A 9,499-nucleotide genomic window follows, 5' to 3' on the forward strand; every position below is an offset into this window, starting at 1 on the left:
TGTGCCAAACAATATTTGGGGAATAGAATTGGGAATATGGGAAGAAATACTGAACCAAACGCACCCGATACCCTTAAGATTTAGTTATGTTTAAAGGAATAAAATTTAAGAAGAAACATATGTTGACAAACACTTTTCATAACTTTCTCTCACAAACGTGACGTGAGAGCTCGTAATTGATGCATTTGGTCAAGCGGGACAAATTGTTGGACGGACATGATCCATTGCGAACTGACACATTGCATTTATGAGAGAAAGTTAGTGAAAATGATTTGTCAATGTAGTATTACCCAAAATTTAATTCAAATTTAATTCTTAGATTTTAACTTTTAATTCTTATGAATTATACTGCATATACAAATTCTTTCATATGTAATACGAATTATTAATAAAAAATTAAAAAAACATTATTAATAAATATAAATAAATGATATGAATATTCCTCAAGTTTTATATCTCAAATAACTTAAACACATCTCTTCCTTTGTGGTCACTGAGGTTAGTTATATCAAATGGGTCTTGTGTTCGAGTCCCAAGAGAGGTACTTATCACATTTGTACACTTATTTTGGTCCATCGGGCTTATAGCCTGTTTTGTGGCCCTGAAGTTTGGTCCATCGAGCATATAGGCTATTCCGTGGCCTTGAGGTTTGGTCTATTGGGCTTGTAGGGTGTTTCATGACCCTGAATATTAGACAAGCTCTAATATAGGCCTGAAAACCTCAAATAACCTTATTAAAAAAAAAAAAAAAAAAAAAAACACTTAAACACCAAATTAGTAATGAATTTTGTTTCCCTATCCTATTTGTATTCCAAATCAAAATGCATATTTGTTTTCCTATTCTCAAAACCATATCATAAATTATTCAACTATTTTTAATATTAAATCATATCTCGTAATAACCACTCAACTCCACCTAACAATAATATTTTAAAAATGCTACTCCAAATAACTAAAAAACTTGTTTGTTTCTCTATTATATTCGTATTCCAAATCAAAATGTATATTTGTTTCCCTATTCTCAAAATTATATCCTAAATTATTCACCTATTTTTTAATTTTCAAATCCTACTTCGTAATGAATACCCAACTATACTTAACAATAATATTTCAAAAATATTACTCCAAATAACTAAATAAAATAGCGCTATTATTTTGTATACGTGATGTTTTTCTTAGAAAGTGAAGAAAATCTTAAATTAAAACATTTAATTTTAGAGCACCCAAACTTAAAATGCAATTTTGTTATATCACAATTCACAAAACGTGGAAAAATGGAATCGAGCCGTCATCTCTCCAACTTCCTCTAAGGTATAAAATAAAATAATGACACGCAATTATCACGGCTGTTTTTACTTTATGGTAAGCGCTGACCAAACCAATGAGAAGGAGTCCTAATTCCAAAAGGGAGTGTGGTTACCACGGCGTCGTTTCCTTCTCAAAAACTCTGTAATAAACAAACGAGAACACAATAGAGCATTACCTCTTTCTCTCCTATTTTCCACCTAACTCTTTGATTCCTTTCCTTCATCTTTTTCTTACTCTTCTCTCTTCTTCGTCCTTCTCCTCTCTTCGGCCTCATCTCTTCAGGTATCGTTCAGTTTTACTCTTCTTTTTTTATGGCCTTTTTGTATTTTTTATTTTCGTTTATTATTGTTTGTGATTGTTCATAATTGATAATTCTTCGTCTTTCGTGCCCTTTTTTGTCTTGATTTTTTTTTATTTTATGATTTTTAGATGATTAATAATTGGAGTTTTCTGGGTTTTCTTTATCTCTACATTATTAATGATCATCTTTTTTTTTATTTTTTATAATTTCGTCGCGGTTTATGATGATTGACTTCGTTAATTTAGATCTTTACATATGTTTAAATCCTTTTATTAAATGAATTTTGAAAAAAAAAATTCTTAACTTTCGATCGGTGCATGGTAATATGTGACTTTTTTTTACGGTAATGGTTGATTATACGAAAAAAGCATTAATTTCATGGGTTTTTTTTTTTTTTTGAATGCTCTCGTTTTTCTTTTGTTTATTTTAGTACTGATCCTATGACAGGCCATAGTTGATCAATCTGGGTTTTTAGGGTTTTTTGCTCAAGTGTTGTAATGGATCTGTGTTTGGACAATTATGAACAAGGAACCCCAAGTTTCTTTTTTCATTTTGTTTGTTTTACAGAGGTTATTAAACTGATTCATGGTTGAATTCTTGATGATCATATGCTACCTAATACGTGTGTTTACATTCATTTACTTCTTCTTTTCTTCAATTTCTAATAGAGGATTAATTATATTATTTTTGGAAAATGCATAGTTTCTTATTTAAACTTTTTATATGAATCAATTCAACAACTGTTGTTTTTGCATACACATTTGGCTTTTTGCGTTTTCTTGTTTCTAAAATCTTTTGGCAGTATTGCTTATTGCATATCTTTTATGTGCAGGTGACTTTACATTGCAATAATAATGGGGAGTTTCTTCAGAGGCCTAAATGAGGATTCAGTTACTTCTCCACTAGACATTCTTAGATGTCCATTTTTGAGGAACATTAATGAGCCCACTAATTTCTCCTTCGCATCATCCTTGCCGTTCCCCATGCCAGTAAGTTATCTATTTTTGCTTACTTAAGCATATCAGAGCTTTTTTTTTTTTGTACTTTCATCATCTTGTGGATTGCCTTTAAACTCCCTAGACTGATGTTATTTTCCCTTTTTTTCCTGCTCAGGTTCGCGCAGCCAAAGGTCCAATTTTTGAGGATGGTCCAAATTTTGATATGGCTTTCAGGCTTTTTCATGGGCGTGATGGAGTAGTCCCGCTTTCTGAAAGATCATTTGTGCATCGTGGGGCAGCAGAACCTGAGTTAGCCCCACCACGGTTCAATCCTTTAGCTGCTAAAGCAGCCACTATCAGTTTTTCATCCTTTGGACCTGGAGGACCTTTCAGTTTCGATTCATTTTCAGAGAAGTGGAAGAATCAAAAAAGAAAATCAGAATCGTCCAAAAAAGAGTCTAATTCACAGGTACAACTATATGCATTTTCAAATTTAAGAAACAATTCAAGTTCTTAAAATTTGAATTTGAAAATTCTTATAATATTTTTTTCTGGAAGGCTGAATTGTATTGGGGTTTTAGTGGTTCAAGAAAGATTATAAATTCTGTTATTTCCATAGAAACTCTACAACCTCAAAACCAATGTTCTGCTTTTTCTTTGTCTACCCTCCTGACATGTTTGTGTGTTGATCTTTCAGGGAGGAAAATCTAATCATGAGGCTATGAGCAATGACTGGCTACAAAATGGGAACTGTCCAATTGCAAAGTCATATCGTGCAGTCAGCGGTGTCCTACCACTTGTTGCAAAGGTTTTTCAGCCTCCTCCTGGCATGCAATATAGGTGCCCACCAGCAGTAGTTGCAGCCCGAGCTGCTATAGCACGAACTGCTTTTGCAAAGAACCTTCGCCCTCAACCCTTGCCTGCAAAAGTACTTGTGATTGGGATGTTGGGTATGGCGGCAAATGTCCCCTTAGGTGTATGGAGGGAACATACTAAAAAGTTTTCACCATCCTGGTTTGTTGCTGTCCATGCAGCTGTTCCATTCATAGGAATGCTCAGAAAGTCTGTGTTGATGCCGAAGACTGCTATGGCATTTACCATTGCAGCATCTATATTGGGACAAGTCATTGGTTCTAGGGCAGAACGATACCGTTTGAAGGCAGTAACTGAGAAAAGACTGGCTATTGAAGAGAATTCTGTTGGTAATACAAGTCAGTTACAGGTTGTTGCAGTTAAAGGTGGGCATTGTGGCAGTCCCATGGAATGGAATTCAGCTCCTCTTCAGGTGGCCAGATCTTCTACTTCTGCGGACGTTTTCTGCTGATTTTACATCAGATCAGTGATAATTGATCAAATTGTATGTTTGTGTCCCATATTTTGTGTTTGTAATTGCCCCTGCCTTATAGCAGACCTGTTTTTGGCTATTGAGGAAATAATAAGAGGTGAAAAATGAAAATGATTGATTTTTAAGTATCTGTATAAGCATTGTTCAAGTGTTATTTCCTTTTATGTAAGAGACATCCTTTTGGGACGTGGAATTAAGAATAAAAGATGATTTTTTAAGTAAATTATTTGTCTGAATTGCAAATGTTGAGGTGAAGTGGGTACAACTTCCATTGGAAATTTCAACAAAGCCGGCTGCTGAGTGCTGACTATCTCACTTTTCAGCCAGTTCTGAATATTTTATATTAGTCGTAGTTTGAAATTGTATTTGGTGCAGGTACAATAACAAAGATCTGTGACTGGGTCGCTGTGGTGACATTTGTATTGCACTGTTTATTTGGGACTAGTTGGATTCCCACCAGGAGAATATTAAACCCTGCATAATTGTTTATCATAATTGACAACTATAGACTTATAAAAGCAGCAATGTTTATCCTAATTAACCACCGATTGCCTTATCAATCCAGCAATAATAGCTGGAGGCTCGAAGTACCTTCCTTTCCTTTGAGATAGATATTGTTAAGTTCTTATCGTTTACTCATAAAAAATTTTTAAATTGATGGGCCGAGTGAGTGGGTTGAACTTTATGCGGATTAGGCTGAATTGAATTGGGTTGAATTGTACCCAATTGGCGTTTTTGGCATCCCTACACAATACAACCAACATAGAGAAAACAACGTATTCCCGTCTAAGGTTTAGTGAAATCCTAAGTTAATATCTCTGGTTGTATTTATTATAGTAACAAAGCTACAAACACCGGTATTTTTGCATCGAAAATGTATACTGGCTTACGTGTCCCCCTGATTCACACTAGCAATCCAGACACATGATTAAACAATAAATATTTTTCTAGTGAACGACTGTCCATCAAATATGATCGGTAATTCACTGACATGAACTCCCGTCCATATTATATGGACGGGGGTCCATTTACTACGGATGGACGTCTCCATTTAAAGGACGCCCGTCCATAAGTAAAATGGAATAATTTTTTTTTAAAAAAAAATTAGGAACGGTTGTTCATAGGTTATGGACGGCTGTCCCTAAATATTGGACAGGCGTTCATATTTTAATGGACGCCTGTCCATTAACAATTCCTTTTAAAAAATGAAAAAATATTTAGGGACAGTCGTTCATCCGTTATGGACGGCTGCCTACAAATAAGGGACGTTCGTCCTTAACCAAAATATAAAAATTAAAAAAAAAAAAAACCTTGGTGACGCCCGTCCATGAATTACATTTGGGCGGACGGCCGTAATGAATAGACTCCCGTCCATTAACAATGCACATCATTATAAAATATTACATTTCCTTCTTCCGCCACGTTCCTCTCACTCACCTCCTTATATCACCATTACTCTTTGCTCCATCTCTCACAATCATTTTCATATTTCTTTCCCATTTCGTGATCATCAATAGTTACAATCGTCCATCATGTCTTATCGTCCAAGGTCCATGAGCACCCAGGAGTTCTACGACAGAGCACCAACCTCATATCTGATGGTGAAGTTTTTGACGGCAGCCGCAATAGGTGCATCACTGTTATTCTTAGCAGGTTTAACCATAACCGGGACAGTGATAGCTCTGATTTTGGCTACTCCAGTACTAGTCCTATTCAGTCCAATTCTAGTCCCGGCTAGGATATTGACTTTCTTGGCTGCTACTAGGTTCTTGTTCTCCGGCGGGTGTGGCGTGATTGTGATAACGTTGTTATCGTGGGTATACGGTTACGTGACAGGAAAGCACCCACCGGGAGCTGACTAGCTAGATTATGCTAGGATGAAGATAGCTGACAAGGCTAGGGATATGAAGGAAAGGGCCAAGGAGTATGGACGGTGTTATCTGATAAAAGAGAAATTATGCAAGGTCAATGAATTTTTTTATGTGCTTAGGTCAGACTTCATTTGGGCAGTGCCCTGGACTTCAGTCCAGGTCCAAAGCGCCCTAAACAACATGGTACACAAAAGCAAGCACTAACTTACCTACAAATCACTTGACAAGTCCTTCACGTTGTCTTCTGAGAGCTTCTTTTCCTGCAACAAAATGTTGAAGATAAGTAAATACTACTTAAAATGAAAAATAAAGGACGGGCGTCCATTTAATACGGATGCCCGTCCAAATGTAAGGATCGCGACCCCAAAGTTTATTTTATTTTATTTTCATATTTGGGTTAAGAATAAACGTCTCTTATTTGCAGGCACCTGTCCTTAACCCAAATATGAAAATAAAATAAAAATTAATCTGGCTTGTAATAATGAGAAATAAGATTTGATTGAATTAAAATCTAAAATATCATTGATATTCAACTTTAAAGGTTAGAAGTTATCGGTAAATTTAATCCGAATTCTATTTATAATTTAAAAAAAAAAATAGATAAATGGATTTGCAGAGATTGAGCTTAAATAAAGTTAATCAAGGAGTGGGGTTATTTAAGCCCCATCAACTTTCTTTCTAAGCCCTAGTAATAATTTTTTTATAAAATATATATTTTCAAACTAATAATTACCAAATAGGACATTTATTCATTTGTTACACCCCATATATCACAAAACTATTTTTCTCAATTCCCTAAACTCTTCATATAATTTCTTTTTTTTTTTTTTTTTTTTTTTTGGTAGAAGTGTGTTTTGAAGTTATGTTGTCATGGTTGAAATTATTTTGAAGAAATGAAAAACATTGAACCGAACAATGGAAATAATATAATAATGGTTGAAATTATTTTGAAGAGATGGAAAATTGAACGAATGCAATATGTAAATCGTTTATGAGAGCGATAAAGGCTAGCTGATTATGCCTGAGATTTCTTACTTGGATTGAGAAAAACCAGAGAATTTTGCTTCTTTGGTGGGTTAGATACAAAGTGAATACAGATGGGTATACAAAAGCAAAAGACCAGCTCCTGTTAAATTATTAACCACATTTGCAGGTCTTTCACAACTCGCAATGGCTTTATGCGTGCAGTCATGTCATCATTTGCTTACATTCATAACTCTTCACATGAATCTGACTTTTCTTTTGTCCACACATGGGCATTTCGCGTATTAATCTTATAAACGTGTGGCTTCTTTTTATTGTAATTTTATTTTTAGGTGATTCAATATGTCCACACCATAAGAGCTGGACACTCTTGTCATTCATTTGTGATCACAGTTTTCTCAGCAAGAGACAATTCAGATAATAGCTGCATTCTCTTAATTATTCTAACTTTTCAATAATACATGCGTTGAATTTTCACAATGATGGGGCTCTTTCCCATTATGTGAACCAAAACAACTATAATTAATAGACCCTTAAGTCCTAACCTTATCTTCTTCCTCTCGCTGTCTGTCATTGAGTAAACCTTCACTTTCACAAGAATTTCCATTACTAATCTCATCAACCAACCACTGAATATTCATGTCCGACGAGCCCCCGCCGGCCACTGCCTTCCTTGCTGCAACCTTCAATTCCGTTAAGTTCTTCTTGTACTCTTCTGATTTGGGTCCACTAATGATTTCCTTAATACATTTTCCCACTTCCTCAGTACTAACAATACCGTCACTGTTTGGCCTCATCCTTAGACCAATCTTAAAAACATCAGTTGCAAGCTTTGCATTCGTTGGCTGGTCGGTCCATTGAGGATATGCGATCACTGGCACGCCTGCAACTATTGTTTCTGACATAGAATTCCATCCGCAATGAGTTATGAAACATGCAATAGCCGGATGGGCCAAAACTTTGGTTTGGGGACACCAAGATGCAATAAAGCCTTGGTCTTTCGTTTCTTCGACGAACCCATCTGGTAATTCTCCTGCACCGTCAGGTGTTGGAACTTCTGGTTGCTTGGCAACCCATAAGAACGGATGGTTACTATTCTTTAGAGCTGTTGCTATGACCTCCATTTGTTTTGCTGAAAAGACGATGATGCTACCGAATGATACGTAAATAACTGAAGAAACTGCCTGTTTGTTTAGCCATTCTAAGCAAGCATTTTCCGGTGTCCAGAGTTCAACACCGACATCGAATTTTTCATCTTCACCGAGTAGCGAAGTGGGGACCAGAGGACCGACGGGTCGGATTGGACAAAGCTCAGACATGGAGTCAATGACTTCTTTCTCTAACTCAAAGAATGAATTGGCTAATACCCAGTTGTGCTTCTTCATGTTTTGGAACAAGTCAGAGAATATTTTAAGGAGGCTACTGAACGGATTTGAAGGAAGAACAAATGAAGGCAGATCTTCTGTGGACAACAGTGGTAATCCTGGTAACTCAACACTTAAGTCAGGGTTCTCTAAGGTGGGAAACGAGTTTAGTTTATTGAAAAAACGATAATAAATAGCAAAGAGTGAACATGGTTGGATCCAGAGCAAGGCACAAGGGACTTTATGCTTAACAGCAACATCAGCCGCCCATGGAACAAACGGATTGATGATGATGCAAGAGAGTTTCTTATGGTTATTATAGTAGTGTTCTTTGATAAGGTTTGAGAGGTTAACGGGTCCGACTTTTTCTAGAGTTTCAAAGTAGTGTTCTAAATTGGCTTTGCGGTCATAGTCTAAGTCGAACCCATCAGAGAAAAACAGAAGTTGGATATCAGAAATAGAATGGCTTGCGGTGCCTTTGCTGACGTTGTTGTTGTTGTCGTTCTCGTCAGTGGTGGCGGTGAATTGTTTTAGCATGCGTTGTTTGGTGGTTTCGGTGCAGGCAAGTGTGACATGGAGGCCTTTGGAGACAAGGCGTTTGCCAAATCTAAGCAATGGATTAATGTGACCTTGAGCTGCGAATGCCACCATTAGCACATGATGATGAATGACTTGTTTGTCTTCGTTTAGAGCCATGAATGGTCAGACAAGCAAACTTCCCTGGAAAGACCAAGACGAGGCTACCAAAGAAAGAGGAAGGGAGGTGTTGAGGAGTATAATATGATAAGCCGAAATCACATGCCATATATATATAGACAGTCACTCGGACTTGTGAGTCTTCAATGAGCTTTAGAGTCCAGATTACCTTTTTCTTTGTGGGCACGTATATGTTTGTCTTCAGTTGGAATGAACACGCGTTAAGACAAAGGAAATCTTATATATGGTGATATGTATAGATTCCTGCTTCACCTTGCGTATAAATGTCTAATACCAGGACGTCCAGTATTTACCTCTAGAAATAAAAGAAAGAAAATAAGAACACAAATGCATACTAAATCTACGTGAAAGTTCTATCTCCAGATTCTCCACCACAATAAATCGCTAAGAAAAAATACTAAGTTCTGTTGCTTTTATTCTAACCCAGTAACCAAAATTCTAAACCCTTTGGTCTTACTCTCTCAACTCAGTTCTACAATACATTTCTGTAAAGTCTATTTTCTCTAGTTTCACTCAACTCCCTCTATAAATGTTTCTCAAACCCTTTGGTGTATAATCATGCTTCTAAGCCTCCCTTGATATAAGATTTACACACCTATGTAGATTTGAATTCACATATATACTATCCTAGTCCAATTATAACTTCGACCAAATCAAAACGAGAAAATTTA

General features: G+C 36.2%; 3 protein-coding genes across 3 annotated transcripts; 2 read left to right on the forward strand and 1 right to left on the reverse strand.

Moving 5' to 3' along the window:
- Nucleotides 1-1,408: 1,408 nt before the first annotated feature.
- Nucleotides 1,409-4,115, forward strand: LOC116139228. Its single transcript, XM_031424900.1, has 4 exons — nt 1,409-1,590; nt 2,442-2,598; nt 2,723-3,016; nt 3,245-4,115. Exons 2-4 carry the CDS (start codon nt 2,464-2,466, stop codon nt 3,869-3,871), a joined length of 1,056 nt encoding a protein of 351 aa, XP_031280760.1. The 5' UTR covers nt 1,409-1,590; nt 2,442-2,463; the 3' UTR covers nt 3,872-4,115.
- A 1,309-nt stretch (nt 4,116-5,424) lies between these two features.
- On the forward strand, nt 5,425-5,754 carry LOC116139227 (oleosin 1-like). The gene has a single exon (XM_031424899.1). The coding sequence runs from the start codon at nt 5,425-5,427 to the stop codon at nt 5,752-5,754; it is 330 nt and encodes a 109-aa protein (XP_031280759.1).
- Nucleotides 5,755-7,023: 1,269 nt separating this feature from the next.
- On the reverse strand, nt 7,024-8,877 carry LOC116139218 (UDP-glycosyltransferase 84B2-like). Its single transcript, XM_031424893.1, has one exon. The coding sequence runs from the start codon at nt 8,805-8,807 to the stop codon at nt 7,281-7,283; it is 1,527 nt and encodes a 508-aa protein (XP_031280753.1). The 5' UTR covers nt 8,808-8,877; the 3' UTR covers nt 7,024-7,280.
- Nucleotides 8,878-9,499: the final 622 nt, after the last annotated feature.

This window comes from Pistacia vera, unplaced genomic scaffold, assembly GCF_008641045.1.
Source record: "Pistacia vera cultivar Batoury unplaced genomic scaffold, PisVer_v2 Contig349, whole genome shotgun sequence".
NCBI classification, from domain to species: Eukaryota; Viridiplantae; Streptophyta; class Magnoliopsida; order Sapindales; family Anacardiaceae; genus Pistacia; species Pistacia vera.

Excerpts from the sequence above, each read along its gene's own strand:
- LOC116139228 (XM_031424900.1), top strand. The coding sequence starts at position 2,464 with ATGGGGAGTTTCTTCAGAGGCCTAAATGAGGATTCAGTTACTTCTCCA. Across the intron at positions 2,599-2,722 it reads CCTTGCCGTTCCCCATGCCA|GTTCGCGCAGCCAAAGGTCC; the intron begins GTAAGTTATCTA and ends TTTCCTGCTCAG. Across the intron at positions 3,017-3,244 it reads AAAAAGAGTCTAATTCACAG|GGAGGAAAATCTAATCATGA; the intron begins GTACAACTATAT and ends TTGATCTTTCAG.
- LOC116139227 (XM_031424899.1), top strand. The coding sequence starts at position 5,425 with ATGTCTTATCGTCCAAGGTCCATGAGCACCCAGGAGTTCTACGACAGA.
- LOC116139218 (XM_031424893.1), bottom strand. The coding sequence starts at position 8,807 with ATGGCTCTAAACGAAGACAAACAAGTCATTCATCATCATGTGCTAATG.